Source organism: Xyrauchen texanus, chromosome 2, assembly GCF_025860055.1.
Source record: "Xyrauchen texanus isolate HMW12.3.18 chromosome 2, RBS_HiC_50CHRs, whole genome shotgun sequence".
In the NCBI taxonomy this organism is placed as follows: domain Eukaryota; kingdom Metazoa; phylum Chordata; class Actinopteri; order Cypriniformes; family Catostomidae; genus Xyrauchen; species Xyrauchen texanus.
In genome coordinates this window covers 1,894,745-1,911,953 of record NC_068277.1, presented here as the reverse complement: position 1 = coordinate 1,911,953, position 17,209 = coordinate 1,894,745, and the positions used below count along the sequence as shown (strand labels likewise).

Sequence of the window (17,209 nt, the reverse complement as noted above, 5' to 3'; positions counted from 1 at the left end):
ATAAGTCCCCTTTCTGCTGGTCAGAGTGGATTGTGATGACTACACTTGGTATCCAATATGAGAATCCTTTGAAAATATGGTTCAAACTTTTGGGATTCCCAGGTCTCATTTCTTTATGTATTTACCAGCTGCACCACCTGCTCTGTACTGTTTTTGGAGTAGCTTACAGCCCCCTAAAGTGGCAGATACTCTGGGAGAGGTGATTTCTGCTTTTGGAAAAGGCCATGAGGTATCAGTGTATTACTCACTATTAATTCAGAGTCTGGGGGACAGAGCTTTAACTTCTAAGATTATGCAAGAAAGATTTAAACTTGGTACTGGAGGAGGGAGTGTGGGCTAAGATTCTTAAAAATGTTAAGTCTGCATCTAGAGATTATGCAATTCAAGATTTTGCATTGATACAATTGGACCCCCTCTAGATTTTTTAGACTTGGTATTAAAGACACACCGACCTGCTGGCAATGTCAATCAGAAGATGGGGACATGGGTAGTGTGTTTAAATCGAAGAATTTTGATTGAAGGTTCAGAGTTTTATGTGTGATATGTTGGGTACTCAAATATTACTTTCAACACATAATAAATTGGGTTTTATCCATTATCATGATTGGCAGGCAAAATAAGTCTGAAGTCTGATGGAGCATCCTCATTTCCGGAGTTATGTGCGGAGATGGGGAGGGTGGCAGCTTTCGAGGAGGTGGCAAGTAGAAGGCTGGGGTTTGGGACTTGTTTGTTAGGAAATGGGGCAATTATTTAGCGTTTTTGGGGGACTCTCAGGGAGGGTATGTGGAGAGAGATTTTTTTGTTTAATAATGTATGTTTATTATATTAATTTTCTTAATTAATATAATAAAATGTTGAGTGTTTTTTTCTGGGTGTTCGTTGGGGGTCAGGGTGGGGTTGGTGATTGGGGAGGGATATTAGTGGGGGTTAAATGTTAAACGATGATTCGATGTGTATGTGTTGTGTTTTTCTTTGTTGTGTATTTATGAATAAAAAAGTTCATTGGAAGTAAATCGGAAAATGGAAAGCAAGAGGAAGAATACAATATTAGAGGCATTTCATGGTGCATGGAAGGATAGTGTCTGTAGATACAGACAGGCACTAAAAGCTGCCAAGTCAGCATATTTTAGCAAACTCATAGAAAATAACCACAACAATTCTAGATGTTTATTCAGTACTGTGGCTAAATTGGTTAGGAATAAAGCCTCAACAGAACCAGATATTACAAGAGTAATGACTTCATGAATTTCTTTACAGATAAAATTGAAATGATCAGAAATAAAATTGGAATTATACAATCATCTGTCATAGCGCCTCAGAAAACAGTGTCTAATAATTTTCCTCATATGCAACTTCAATCCTTCTCTGTCACAGGTCATGAAGAGCTAACAAAACTTATCCAAACATCAAAAGCCACAACATGTTTGTTAGATCCTATAACAACTAAGCTCTTAAAAGAGGTATCTCCTGTAATCTCAGAACCTCTTCTTAATATCATTAACTCCTCGCTATGCTTAGGACATGTCCCAAGAAACTTTAAAATGGCAGTTATCAAACCGCTAATTAAGAAGCCACAACTTGATCCTGGAGAACTGGCTAATTATAGACCGATTTCAAATCTCCCGTTTATGTCGAAAATACTAGAAAAGGTAGTGTACTCCCAAATATGTTCCTTTATACAGAGAAATAGTATATATGAAGAATTTCAGTCAGTATTTAGGCCTCATCACAGTACAGAGACTGCACTTATCAGAGTTACACATGACTCTTATCATCTGATCGCGGCTGCATTTCTCTTCTAGTGCTTTTAGATCTTAGTGCTGCATTCGACACGATAGATCACGACATTCTCTTGAATAGACTGGAGAATTATGTTGCATCTGTGAAGTTGCATTAGCATGGTTTAGGTCATATTTAGCAGACCGCTACCACTTTGTCTATGTAAATGAGGAATTGTCAAACTAAACAAAAGTAAAATATGGAGTGCCACAGGGATCAGTTTTAGGGCCTCTGCTTTTCTCCTTGTATATGCTCCCCCTGGGAGATATTACCAGGAATAAGTTTCCACTGCTATGCTGACGATACACAACTTTATATTTCTTAAAACCTGATGAGATTACACAATTCTCAAAATTAGCAGCATGTATCAATGAAATAACAGATTGTCAGTGTTTATTTGTCTATACAAAATCGATGTTTAAACACTGACCCTTAACACTTACTTAGTTTAATAATTTTAAAGCATGACTTTAACTATACACAAGTAATATTTACATTATATTCATGATGTTAGCCAGAGGGGAACTGGCCCCCACAGTGAGTCTGTTTAGGGTTAGGATGGGGTTAGTCAGAGGGGAACTGGCCCCCACAGTGAGTCTGGATTAGGGTTAGGGTGGGGTTAGTCAGAGGGGAACTGGCCCCCTCAGTGAGTCTGGTTTAGGGTTAGGGTGGGGTTAGTCAGAGGGGAACTGGCCCCCACAGTGAGTCTGTTTAGGGTTAGGATGGGGTTAGTCAGAGGGGAACTGGCCCCCACAGTGAGTCTGGTTTAGGGTTAGGGTGGGGTTAGTCAGAGGGGAACTGACCCCCTCAGTGAGTCTGGTTTAGGGTTAGGGTGGGGTTAGTCAGAGGGGAACTGGCCCACACAGTGAGTCTGGTTTAGGGTTAGGGTGGGATTAGTCAGAGGGGAACTGGCCCCCACAGTGAGTCTGGTTTAGGGTTAGGGTGGGGTTAGTCAGAGGGGAACTGGCCCCCACAGTGAGTCTGGTTTAGGGTTAGGGTGGTGTTAGTCAGAGGGAAACTGGCCCCCACAGTGAGTCTGGTTTAGGGTTAGGGTGGGGTTAGTCAGAGGGGAACTGGCCCCCACAGTGAGTCTCCTTCAGCTGCTCATTGAGGTTATTAATACAATTATTATTGAATTACTTATTTTTAAACACGATAAACAATCGTATTTTATCAAATTACACAATGATAACTTTATAGACAAAGACTTTATAGATATTGCAGTTTTATCTTCTGTTAATGCCTGATTTCCAGTAAAGCTGCTTTGAAACGATGTGTGTTATGAAAAGCACTTTACAAATAAAATTGACTCGACTTAATGGTAACGTCACATGTAAAAATTCAAACATGATGAGAAAAAAGAAATAAGCTACAACACCCTTAAATGTGGTAAAATCCCTGTAAAACATGACCTCTACTGGCTTATTGCTTTGATAAAATACATTCATTATTAAACGTTCAGTGTGTAAATTGTGTTTGTGCCTCAGAAATGAATGATCCCTCAAATCATGTGTTGTTGTGGAGGTGTGTGCTGTTATTTTACTTACGGATCACCTGAAAAACAAACCATAGACTTACACTGAAGGAGAGACTCCAGTCAGATCTAGAGAGCAGAATATCACAGAGACTCTTTTCACGTCTGCCCTAGCAACTACCTAACATCAGCCCTAGCAACCACCTAACAGCACGCTGTGAAAACATTCCCTAACAGCCACATTACAATGCCCGGGTAAACATCCTGCCATCCAGTTATGAATTATAATACAAAAGAATAAACACAATCTGCCTGATAATGAAAAGTTTATTGATTTCATTGTGTGATATAATGCAGGACAGGTTTGTGTGAGTGAGTGTGTGTGTGTGTGTGTGTGTGTGTGTGTGTGTTTGTCTGTCTGTGAGTGAATGAGTGTGTGTGTGTGTTTGTGAGTGAGTGTTTGTGTGTGTGTTTGAGTGAGTGAGTGAGTGAGTGTGTGTGTCTGTCTGTGAGTGAGTGTGTGTGTAAGTGAGAGTGTGTGTGTGTGAGTGTGTGTGTGAGTGAGTGAGTGTATGTGTGTGTGTGTGTGTGTTTGAGTGAGTGAGTGAGTGTGAGTGAGTGAGTGAGTGAGTGAGTGAGTGTGTGAGTGTGTGTGTCTGTCTGTGAGTGAGTGTGTGTGTAAGTGAGAGTGTGTGTGTGAGTGAGTGAGTGTATGTGTGTGTGTGTTTGAGTGAGTGAGTGAGTGTGAGTGAGTGAGTGAGTGTGTGTCTGTGTGTGTCTGTCTGTGAGTGAGTGTGTGTGTGTGTGAGTGAGTGAGAGTGTGTGTGAGTGAGAGTGTGTGTGTGAGTGAGAGAGTGTATGTGTGAGTGAGTGCATGTGTGAGTGTGTGAGTGAGTTAGAGTGAGTGAGAGTGTGTGTGTGTGTGTGTGTGTGTGAGTGTGTGTGTGTGTGTGAGAGTGAGTGAGAGTGTGTGTGTGAGTGTGTGTGTGTGAGTGTGTGTGTGAGTGTGAGTGAGTGAGTGAGTGAGTGAGTGAGTGTGTGAGTGTGTGTGTCTGTCTGTGAGTGAGTGTGTGTGTAAGTGAGAGTGTGTGTGTGAGTGAGTGAGTGTATGTGTGTGTGTGTTTGAGTGAGTGAGTGAGTGTGAGTGAGTGAGTGAGTGTGTGTCTGTGTGTGTCTGTCTGTGAGTGAGTGTGTGTGTGTGTGAGTGAGTGAGAGTGTGTGTGAGTGAGAGTGTGTGTGTGAGTGAGAGAGTGTATGTGTGAGTGAGTGCATGTGTGAGTGTGTGAGTGAGTTAGAGTGAGTGAGAGTGTGTGTGTGTGTGTGTGTGTGTGTGAGTGTGTGTGTGTGTGTGAGAGTGAGTGAGAGTGTGTGTGTGAGTGTGTGTGTGTGAGTGAGTGAGTGTGTGTGTGTGTGTGAGAGAGTGAGTGTGTGAGTGAGTGTATGTGTGTGTGTGTGTGTGTGTGTGTGAGTGTGTGTGTGAGTGAGTGTGTGTGTGTGTGAGTGTTTTAATTTAATATTCTTTATTGGTGTTACTTCAGGTCTAAATAAAAACATATTAACACTTTCTGGATTCTAAGACAAGTACAGAACAGAACGTTCTGTGTGAGTTCTCAGCCAGAAGAGAAGAGATAAGACAAGATGAGGAGAAGAGAAGAAAAGAGATGACATGAAACAAGAAAAGATGAGATGACACATTAGGAGAGGAAAAGAGACAAGAGAAAAGATGAAATGAAAAGAGATGAGACAAGAGGAGATTATCTTCTGTTGTAACGGACATGAATGTCAAATATTAACAAAGAGTGTTTATGAGCCGTTATCTGAACAACAACAGAAAAGTGTTGAAAGATGCTTCATCCGTCACAGTCTTCATGAAACACACAGACCGCTCGTCCACAAGATGACACCAGAGAGGGTAAACACTAGAGATGCATGATACAGTAGTACTCGTATCGGTCTGATACTGGGCGGTATCGTACTCTGTATCGGTGTCATCAGTTCATATTTCTGAGAACGAGTACATTATTATCATGACGTGATTGCACATGTGTGCTAAGTGCTTTAAGACCAGTTTGAAAACATCATTGAAGTCCTCGTGGTGGTGTAGTGACTCGCCTCAATCCGGGTGGTGGAGGACGAATCTCAGTTGCCTCCGTCTGAGACCGTCAATCCGCGCAGCTTATCACGTGACTTGTTAAGTGCGTTACCATGGAGATGTAGCACGTGTGGAGGCTATTCTCCGCGGCATCCACACACATCTCCCCACACGCCGCACCGAGAGCGAGAACCACATTATAGTGAACATGAGGAGGTTACCCCATGTGAATCTACCCTCCCTAGCATCCGGGCCAATTTGGTTGCCAAGGAGACCTGGCTGGAGTCACTCAGCACGCCCTGAATTCAAACTCACGACTCCAGCGGTGATAGTCAGCGTCAATACTCGCTGAGATACAGACACACAGGTAACCTTTTCTCGAGCTCTTTATGCTATCCAGTGTTTATCACCCATGCAGAAGAGCAGAGGAGGGTAGTAATGCACTACATTTACTCTGTTACATTTACTTGAGTAACGTTTTGGGGGAAAAATACTTTGAGTAGGTTTAAAAGTTGATACTTCTTACTCTCACTGAAGTCAATTTCTAATAATTTATTTTGTACTTTTACTTCTTTACAATGGGGGACGTTACTGTCGTTATATTACTGGGTTTAATTTGATTGAATGTGACTCCAGTGGTTAAATCCATGTCTTCAGAAGTGATGTGATAGGTGTGGATGAGAAACAGAGAATCAGATCACTTTTACATCCTCCTTCTTGTGTTTTTAGTGATTCACTTCTCGGCATATCGCCCCCTGCTGTGTAGAAAAAAATGACAAATATTGTTTGTCACCCACACCACATCATATCACTTCTGAAGACATGATTTAACCACTGGAGTCTTATGGATTACTTTTATGCTGCATTTATGTGCTTTTTGGAGCATCTGGGACAGCATGAGTGTGAGTAAATGATGAGAGAATTTTCCTTTTTGGGTGAACTGTCCCTTTAAAATGATAGCTCAGCCATAATTTGATATTCTGTCATAATTTCTCTACCCTCATGTTGTTCCAAACCAGTGTGACCCTTTGTATTATGAGGAACACAAAATATGTTAGAGAGAATGTTAGGGACTGACAGTCTCAGTCACCATTCACTTTCTATATATATATATATAAGACATTCACTGAAAGTAAATAGTGACTCAGGATAACATTCTGTGTAATATCTCCTTATTGTGTTGCATGGAAGAAAGTCATATGGGTTTGGAACAACATGATGGTGAATGATGACTGAATTTCCATGACTAATAATAATAATAATTGTGTAGTACATGTTCAATGTGTAAGATGTAATGGAATATAGGGGAGTAAACATCCATTACATCACTACTTGAGTACTCTTTTAATTGAATACTTTCTTACTCAAGTAATTATTTATGTTAGTACTTTTACTTGTACTTGAGTAATTACTTTTTAAAGTAATTGTACTTTTACTTGAGCAGGAAATGGGGATTGTCCATATTTTCAGTTGAAGAGTAATATAAGATTACAGGATTAATAATGTCACCAGTTCTGCTGTTTTTAGCAGATATTCCAGTCAATTTCTTCTAATAATCACAGATACCATATTTGTTCATGTTGAATATTTCCTGCATAATTAATCAGCACAGGATACAGTTTCTAATTGGTCAGTTACGCGTCACAGCAGTGTGTAAATGCTGTAGACACACCCTACAGAAGTTTCTCCTCCGATGTGACTCAAAGGGATTATTAAACTGTAAACGGCTGCTGTTTAATTGAATAAATATGTAGTCAGTATGAAGTGAATTAGGGCTCTGCTTGAGGTAATCTGCTACAAACAGAGCGCGCGAGAGTGAGTCAAGGGGCTCATATGAGCAGACGGGTTTCCTACTGCTAACCGATGAGCAGCGGGACGAGCTAATGAGAGCCATTCCTTGTAAAGACCTGCAACCTTACTGAAAATATACCCGCGTCTGGCTCTTGGCGGGAGTTCATTTCAATTTCAGACCATTTTCAGCATCTTCTCCATAGACATCAATTCATAAAAAAAGGCCTCTTCGCCAGTGTATGCCCATTGAATGTCTACGGGACCGCCGCGGTACGCTATTGTATGCTAACCTTGAAGGTTGAACTTTAAGAAGGGCTCTACTCGCGCCAGACGGTCATCGTTGCCATAAACATCGCAACTCCAAAAAGTGCTTGGAGTCACTTTAAAGCAATCAAACGCAACAAATCCAGAATAATCAATCAATAATAAAGCTGCACTGTGAATGTACAGAACAATATGGATAAAATAACAATGATAAAGCATGAATAAAGTGTACGTGTTCGCTGGGAAACTTTTAAAGGTAACCTGCACCCTATTAAAACAGTCCTGAATTGTCTATTTTAATGACTGAAAATGCAAATATTGTCAATATTAAGATATCAAATGCATATAGAATGACACATGCTTACAAACACTAAACCACTCGTATCGGTACTCTTATCGGCCGATACTCAAACTAGGTACTTTTATCGGTATTCAGAAAGTGGTTTCGCCTCTAATAAACACGCATTTTTGGCTGCTGTAGCTTTTAGACTTCTATGTTCTTGACGTGAGTATCAGCACTGTGTTGCGTTCACACACAAGCTGTTGGGTTGAATATAGTATTGGACTGTGGGGGGTGTGGTCAAGAGTCCGTCCAGAGAGAGACAGTGGTAGGGACGCTTGCACCTGAGCTCGATTATGTCAAACACCTGTCTCTAATTCCAGTGAGCATTGGGAGAGTGGCATCTCATTGCTCCTGATCTAAACGCTAATGCTTAAAAGGCTTGAACATGCATTTTGAAACAATTATAATTTGCACATGGAGCCACATTGAGAGTCGCATATCCTGGGATTTAACCAGGGCTGAACTGGGAGAGAAATCGGCCCGGGATTTTACATAGCAACTGGCACAAAAGTCGTTGAGTCGCTGTCCTTTTCTGCATATGGCGGTGCCGTTTTGTGGTCCGTTCTGCATAATGCTGCGGCTCATTTTAGCTTATCGCTACCCATTCGGCCCGTTTCGCGGCCAACCCACTGGCCCACTCGGTTCTTCCGATGGACAGTCCACCCCTGATTGCCCCCAAAGTGCGTCGGCCCAACGGGAAAATGCCCGATATGCCAGATTACCAGTCCAGCCTTGGATTTAACCATATACAGATGAGGACCAACCCTAACCCTACTCCTTTACCTACCCGTACCTCAAACTCAGTAGCAGCAAATGTGGAGCTTGTGAGTATTTTGCAGAACATCATATAGTTACACAATAAGTAAAATAAGTCTTGTCTCCAAACACATTCTCATTGAACTTGGTAAACAAATTTGTTTGTTTGTTGTTATTACTCATTTTGGTGAACATTAACTGTTTCGAACAAGCAATCTCTACTAGTAGATAGTAGCAATAAAGATACTACAGTCCGCAGACCGCCAGTTGCCCATCACTGATACTGGACCTTAAATGTGCTTTATGTAACATTTTTTATGTAATATTCGCCCTGTTTTTTGGCTTGTAATGCAAATTAAAAAACGAGCCCTTCCTGGACTTCATAGGTTGCCTATTAAAGCCTGTAGACTGATTTTCATGCGAAGGGAGTAGGTCGCTTTTGCAGGAAAAATCCAAAGGATGTGCCGTTTACGCTCCTGAGAGCCTCATCGCTTCTCTTCCGCTAGTCAACAGCGACAACAAACTGCAACACTAGGTAATGTTATCTTAGAGATGAATCCAGCAAACGTCCGGCTCCCAGCACAACACCGACTCCTACAAACTCAGAGTAAACCAAACCAACATTTATCTACTGAATCCCGTCTGGATAAGCGGGAACATGATCGAGTGAAAACTAGAGTGAACATCGGCAGGGCGTTTGATTCCTGGAGGGACCTTGGTTCGGTTTTGGGGATCAAAACTGACCCAGAATTGACGTTCTTCTTATTGGACAGATAAACTTACATAACTGCAAAACGTGTGAAATATAGTCCATAAGGATTGAACTAAACAAGCAACGTAACTTGCTTATACAGAAAATAAATACAGTGGTGGTGTAGTGGGCTAAAGCACATAACTGGTAATCGGAAGGTTGCTGGTTCGATCCCCACAGTCACCACCATTGTGTCCTTGAGTAAGACACTTAACTCCAGGTTGCTCCGGGGGGATTGTCCCTGTAATAAGTGCTCTGTAAGTCACTTTGGATAAAAGCATCTGCCAAATGCATAAATGTAAATGTGAATACAATCTATTATTATAAATCAATATCTCATCGATATATCAAAATGAAATCACATCGATACTGAATTGTGTCAACATATTAATAATGTACAGTCTATTTTATAAACAGCTGCTGTCATCATCCACCAGATTTAGCTAACAGCTATTGATAAAGCTAGCGCTAGCTAACGTCGTCATAGGATTTCGTATAAATGCAGTCAATGTATCATGCAAAGAAAAGTGAATACTTCAAACTACAGTCTCGTATAGTCAGATCTATATTCACACTTTGTTTTTGCCCTGTTCCAGCTCTGTAGAGTCAATTATAATAAACAGTCCCAAAGGTTGTAGTAAAACAATTAGAAGATTAAAATAAAGATTCAACTTTATTGTCATTATGCAGTGTACAGGTACAGAGCCAATGAAATGCAGTTGTTTTCGCATATGAAACAGCACCCCTGGAGAAGATAGGGTCAAGGGCCTTGCTCAAGGGCCCAACAGTGGTATCTTGGCGGTGCTGGGGCTTGAACCCCCAACCGTTCGATCAGTAACCCAGAGCCTTAACCGCTGAGCCACCACTGTAATTATGTTACCTCATCTGTCAGCATGATGCCGTCAGTTTTGGTAGATGCTCACTCGCTCGTGTCACTATGGAGTGTGTGCACGAGCACGAGCAACAGGCTGCAGTTCACTGAACGGCCACAGGTGTCACTATGGAGTGTGTGCACGAGCACGGGCAACAGGCTGCAGTTCACTGAATGGCCACAGGTGTCACTATGGAGTGTGTGCACGAGCACGGGCAACAGGCTGCAGTTCACTGAATGGCCACAGGTGTCACTATGGAGTGTGTGCATGAGCACGAGCAACAGGCTGCAGTTCACTGAACGGCCACAGGTGTCACTATGGAGTGTGTGCGTGAGCACGAGCAACAGGCTGCAGTTCACTGAACGGCCACAGGTGTCACTATAGAGTGTGTGCACGAGCACGAGCAACAGGCTGCAGTTCACTGAACGGCCACAGGTGTCACTATGGAGTGTGTGCGTGAGCACGAGCAACAGGCTGCAGTTCACTGAACGGCCACAGGTGTCACTATGGAGTGTGTGCGTGAGCACGAGCAACAGGCTGCAGTTCACTGAATGGCCACAGGTGTCACTATGGAGTGTGTGCACGAGCACGAGCAACAGGCTGCAGTTCACTGAACGGCCACAGGTGTCACTATGGAGTGTGTGCGTGAGCACGAGCAACAGGCTGCAGTTCACTGAACGGCCACAGGTGTCACTATAGAGTGTGTGCACGAGCACGAGCAACAGGCTGCAGTTCACTGAACGGCCACAGGTGTCACTATAGAGTGTGTGCACGAGCACGAGCAACAGGCTGCAGTTCACTGAACGGCCACAGGTGTCACTATAGAGTGTGTGCACGAGCACGAGCAACAGGCTGCAGTTCACTGAACGGCCACAGGTGTCGCTAATAACAAGCGTTTCTCAATCTGACATTGAGCTGTTACTGTCTGATGTTGTGAAAGGTGCTATACAAATAAAATTGACTTGACTTACTGCACCTTTAAAAATTAGGATACATAAAGTAAAGTTTGTTCTGAAGATGTGAAGAAGAATCTAGAAGGCATGTTAAGATATATTTAATACTTCTGGATTTATAATCACTCACACTTTGGAAAATATAACACAAAACAAGTGGGTTGTTTTCCAATTTTTGGACTCCAAATCCATTGGAATATGATGCAATAACAGGTGCTGAAGTCAACCGGTTATAGTAATAGACCTCCATATCTCTGTGAAAAAATAAAATGATGACACCGTCTTTCTAAGGAAATTTTACACCTGTTGTTTTGCTTCAAAATCACAGGCAAAAACTGTCATTACTCAGAAAATACTGATCTGCAGATTTCATATATTCGGCTTTCAACATAATTTATCGTTCAAATGAAAAAGTATAAAAGATTTCTGTCAGTGAAGTTTCTGAAATGTGGTTGAATTGACACACAATAACCCTGAAGGAAAAGCAGCCACACATGAGAACTCAACACTGTTCAATACTAAGTTATATTTGTTTACAAATGATGTTTTCAAGCATGAGACTTTGGGTCTGAAGGGTTTTACGGTCATGAGAAACAGATATTCCGACAAGTGTGTTCAAACTTTGGACTGGTAGTTAAAAATAATAATTTCATTAACATTTATTGAATGTATGCTTATTGGAGGCCCTTGACAGCTCGGGCCCCCTGCAGTTTGTGCCCTGCGGCTTCCCTACACAACTGCACAAAGCTGGTTTTAATTTACTGTCTGTTTAATGGATTCTTGAGTGACTGTGAATGCGTTTACACACACAAAAATCGTGTTAAATGCGACACCTGAAAGCGTTGCGGCCCTCACAGGGACGGACACCTGCACTGAAGCAGAACGGTAAATATTATTCAAGGAAATGATTTTAGAAGCAGCACAGCTCTTAGAAAAACTCTTTCTTTTATTTCACTGTGTATTCTCCCTTTGGATCTCATTTCACTGTCTGTGTCGCACTGAAAGGGTTTTACAGATACTCAAGAGGTTTCCAGCGTCTGCACTGTTGTCAAGATTACACTGTTTGTTTGATGGATGGCAGATGAAAAACAAACAAACAAACAAAACAAAACAACAACAGAAAATGAAGAAAACAAATGTGATCTAATTGATAAACCCCCAAACATGAATCAAAAATATGAGCTGACTATGATTATGAATATGAATATGAACTGAAATCATGTGAAATACTCACCCAAGAAAGTCAGAGGACAAAAACTCATTCACAAACTAAGGAAACAAGACGAGTACTTTCAAAATAAAAGACATCAGAAAAATTCAAAATAAAAGACTCTGTGAGCTCCAATCAAAATGACTTTTACTACCATTTCTGATCAATTCTTTTCCATGAATTATCCAGTCTGTGATTTATGAAGAAAAAATAATTCTAATAATTTTGATTCCGGATTTGTTGTGAACCACTTCACACACATAACTGAAAAGAACTGAATCAAAAGAAAGATTAGCATAAAACAGACATCAATAACAAGTTTTACTCCACATAAACTCTGACCAAGAGCAATAATGAGGTGATATTTTAAAGCACAGCGTAACTAGAGAAAATATCCTTTACATAATGATTTTTTTATGGGGGTGCTAAATGAGTAAAACAAAAAATTCTAAAGGTAAGAACACAATGAATCAGTAAACTTCCACCAACAATACGATATCATCCACCACCCAAACACACACACTCAAATAATCTGTTTTCCTTTCTCAGAATGCTGTTGAAAGTGACTGAGAGAAGAATTCAGCCTGTGGTTCCAACATGACCTACTTTAAATCCTTTAAAACACACACACACACACAGAAACATCAGCCATAATATATTTGAAAAGCAAGACGACAACTTCCATAAAAGAGCCACAGTAGCCACGTTAAAATGCAAACAAATAATCTGTATATAATCTGACTGATAGCTCAGTCGGATTAAAAAGACTTCATGTAAACACATCATGTAAATCAATGATATGACTGAGCTGGATCCAAATGAAATTTACATCTGATTGTTGTAGACCTAAAATAATCGGTTAAAAGAAAAATATTAGCCATGTAAACGTTTGAATACTGATATGACATCATCACAATACTTCGATAATATCACATTACTGCCATGACATCACATTACTGTCATAATCCACTTACTGATATGACATCATCACAATACTTCCATAACATCACATTACTGCCATGACATCATCACATTACTGTGATCCAATTACTGTCATCATCAACTTACAGATATGACATCATCATATTACTGTGATCCGATTACTGTCATCATCCACTTACTGATATGACATCATTTACATTTATGCATTTGGCAGACGCTTTGATCCAAAGCGACTTACAGTGCAATTATTACAGGGACAATCCACCCGAAACAACCTGGAGTTAAGTGCCTTGCTCAAGGATACAATGGTGGTGGCCGTGGGGTTAGAACCTGTGACCTTCTGATTAACAGCCCTGTGCATTAGCCACTACGCCATCACATCATCACAATACTTCGACAATATCACATTACTGCCATGACATCATCACATTACTGTGATCCAATTACTGTCATCATCCACTTACAGATATGACATCATCACAATACTTCGATAATATCACATTATTGCCATGACATCATCACATTACTGTGATCTGATTACTGTAATCATCCACTTACTGATATGACATCATCACAATACTTCCATATCATCACATTACTACCATGACATCAACACACTACTGCGAAGAAGTACTGTCATTATCCACTTACTGCCATGACATCATCACAATACTTCCATATCATCACATTACTGCCATGACATCAACACATTATTGCGATTCAATTACTGTCATCATCCACTTACTGATATGACATCTTCACAATACTTCCATAACATCACATTACTGACATCACATTACTGCCATGACATAATCACAATACTTCCATAATATCACATTACTGCCATGACATCGTCACATTACTGCGAAGAATTACTGTCATTATCCACTTACTGATATGACATCATCACAATACTTCCATAACATTACATTACTGCCATGAAATCATTACAATACTTCCATAATATCACATTACTGACATGACATCATCATATTATTGCAATCTAATTACTATCATCATCCACTTACTGATATGACATCATCACAATACTTCCATAATATCACATTACTGACATGACATCATCACATTACTGCGATCCAATTACTGTCATCATCAACTTACTGATATGACATCATCACAATACTTCCATAACATCACATTACTGACATGACATCACATTACTGCCATGACATAATCACAATACTTCCATAATATCACATTACTGCCATGACATCATCACATTACTGCGATCAAATTACTGTCATCATCCACTTACTGATATGACATCATCACAACACTTCCATAACATCACATTACTGACATGACATCTCATTACTGCCATGACATAATCACAATACTTCCATAATATCACATTACTGACATAACATCACATTACTGCCATGACATCACATTACTGCCATGACATCATGAAATTTCCACCATAAAATCAACTTACTGATATGACATCACAATACTTCCATAACATCACATTACTGACATGACATCACATTACTGCCATGACATAATCACAATACTTCCATAATATCACATTACTGCCATGACTGTCACGTTCCTGTGTTGTCTGCCCTATGTTCTCTGTTTCACCGATCCCGTTCCATGTCACGTTTCCCCTGTTGTCCGCCCTGAGTCTCACTGTCCGTGTGTAAACTACAATTCCCACAATTCCGGATCCATGAGCCAGCGCAGCCAACTTTTTCCGCCCGGAGGAGGAGGAGAAGGAAAGCCTCCCCTCTCCAGCTCACGTCTACCACGGTCAGCGAGCCAGCGCCCACGCCTGCCACGGTCAGCGATCCTGAGCCCATGCCTGCCACGGTCAGCGATCCTGAGCCCATGTCTGCCACGGTCAGCAAACCAGCACCTACGTCTGCCACGGTCAGCAATCCTGAGCCTACGTCTGCCACGGTCAGCGAGCCAGCGCCTGTAGCCTCGACCGTCCCTGTGCCAGCGCCTGTAGCCTCGACTGTCCCTGAGCCAGCGCCTGTAGCCATGACCGTCCCAGAGCCTACGCCAGTAGCCATGACCGTCCAAGGGCCAGCGCCAGTAGCCAGGACCGCCCAAGAGCCAGCACCCCTCGAGCCTCCCAGGGCTCCGCCTCTCAAGTCTCTCGAGCCTCCCAGGGCTCCGCCTCCCAAGTCTCTCGAGCCTTCCAGGGCTCCTCCTCTCGAGTCTTCCATGGTTCCATCTCTCAAGTCTCTCGAGTCTTCCAGGGCTCCTCCTCCCAAGCCTCCTAGGGCTCCGCCTCTCCGGTCTCTCGAGTCTTCCAGGGCTCCGCCTATCAAGCCTCTCGAGCCTTCCTGTGCTCCACCTCTCAAACCTCCCGAGCCTCCTATGGCTCCGCCCCCCGAGCCTCCTACGGCTCTGCCTCCTGAGCCTTCCTGGGCTCCGCCTCTCGAGCCACCCAGGGCTCCGCCTCAAGTCTCTCGAGCCACCCAGGGCTCCACCCCCCGAGCCTCCTACGGCTACGGCTCCTCTCCCAGAGACTCCCGAGCCTCCTATGGCTCCTCCCCCCGAGCCTCCTATGGCTCCGCCTCCCGAGCCTCCTACAGCTCCGCCACCCGAGCCTCCTACAGATCTGCCCCCAGAGACTCCAGAGCCTACCAGGTCTTCGCCTCTTAAACCTCCCACGGCGCCACCTCCCTCGGCTCCGCCTCCAGAGCCTTCCAGGCCTCCGCCCCTAAAGCCTCTTATGGCACCACCTTCCTCGGCTCCACCTCCTGAGCCTCCCTTGGCTCCACCTCCTGGACCTCCCTCGGCCCCGCCTCCAGAGCCTTCCAGGCCTCCGCCTCTAGAGCCTCCTACGGTGCCGCCTTCCTCGGCTCCGCTGCCTGGGCCTTCCTCGGCTCCGCCTCCTGACCCTGCCTCGGCCCGGCCTTCCTCAGCTCCGCCCCCGGAGCCTCCAGAGGTCCCCTCAGCTCCGCCTCCTGAGCTTTCAGAGCCTCCCTCAGCTCTGCCTCCTGAGCCTCCAGAACCTCTCTCAGCTCCGCCTCCGGGACCTGTCCCTGTCCGATGGCCTCCTCCCAGGCATCCCGAACTGGTCCTTGCCCTACGGCCACCTCCTAGGCCACCTCAACCAGCCTCTGGCCTGTGGCCACCTCCCTGGTCCCCTGAGCCGGCCCTTGTCAAGTGGCTAGCTCCCGGGCCATCTAAACCGGCCTCTGTCCTGTGGCCACCTCCCAGGCCCCCTGAACCGGTTCTTGCCTTGTGGCCAGCTCCCGGGCCACCCAAACCTGTCCCCATAGCGTGGTTGCCTCCCAGGCCACCTAAACCGGCCTCTGTCCCGTGGCCACCTCCCAGGCCCCCAGAACCGGCCCTTGCCTTGGGGCCAACTCCCGGGCCATACAAACCTGTCCCCCTATTGTGGCCGTCTCCCAGACCACCCAAACCTGTCCTTGCCCGGTCGATACCTCCCAGGCCTCCTAAACCTGTCCATACCCGGTGGACGCCCCCCAGGCCACCTGACCCGGTTCCCTTCACACATCCCCAGAGACTGCTTGCTTGCCCTCTTGGCCTCCCCGGTCTGCCTAATTGCCCCTTGTGCCCCCGTGGACTGCCTAACTGCCCCTTGTGCCCCCGTGGACTGCCTAACTGCCCCTTGTGCCCCCGTGGACTGCCTAATTGCCCCTTTTTCCCCCATGGACTGCCTAATTGTTCCTTGTGCCTCCTTGGTCCGTCTCCGTGTCCCTTGTGCCTCCTTAGCCTGTCTTTGTGTCCCTTGTGGCCCCTTTGGTCTGTCTGTTTTCCCCCTTGTCCAGCCCCCCTCTCCTTGAAGCTTTGTTTAGTTTTTCTGTTCCTTTTCTTAGGACCGTCTGGAATCCAGTCCTTTTGAGGGGGGGCTATGTCACTTTCCTGTGTTGTCTGCCCTATGTTCTCTGTTTCACCCATCACGTTTGTGTCATGTTTCCGTGTTATCTGCTCCGTGTTTTCCGTTTCACCCGTCACCGATCCCGTTCCATGTCACGTT

The 17,209-nt window shown here is 43.8% G+C and overlaps 2 protein-coding genes across 10 annotated transcripts in view; one reads left to right on the top strand and one right to left on the bottom strand.

Annotated features, from left to right (window-relative positions):
• nrxn2b (neurexin 2b) overlaps nt 1-17,209 on the bottom strand; it is a 786,445-nt gene that overhangs the window by 92,674 nt on the left and 676,562 nt on the right. Inside the window, exon 1 of one of the 9 annotated variants that reach the window (XM_052140194.1) lies at nt 12,310-12,355. The exons of the other annotated variants lie outside the window; for them this stretch is intronic. Coding sequence (XP_051996154.1) covers nt 12,310-12,337 — 28 coding nt within the window. The 5' untranslated portion in view covers nt 12,338-12,355. Of the gene's footprint in view, nt 1-12,309; nt 12,356-17,209 lie in introns of those variants that run through there. 9 annotated transcript variants of the gene reach the window in all.
• The window catches only part of LOC127653517 (mitogen-activated protein kinase kinase kinase 11), a 359,883-nt gene that overhangs the window by 152,846 nt on the left and 189,828 nt on the right, over nt 1-17,209 (top strand). The gene's annotated exons all lie outside the window — the stretch shown is intronic.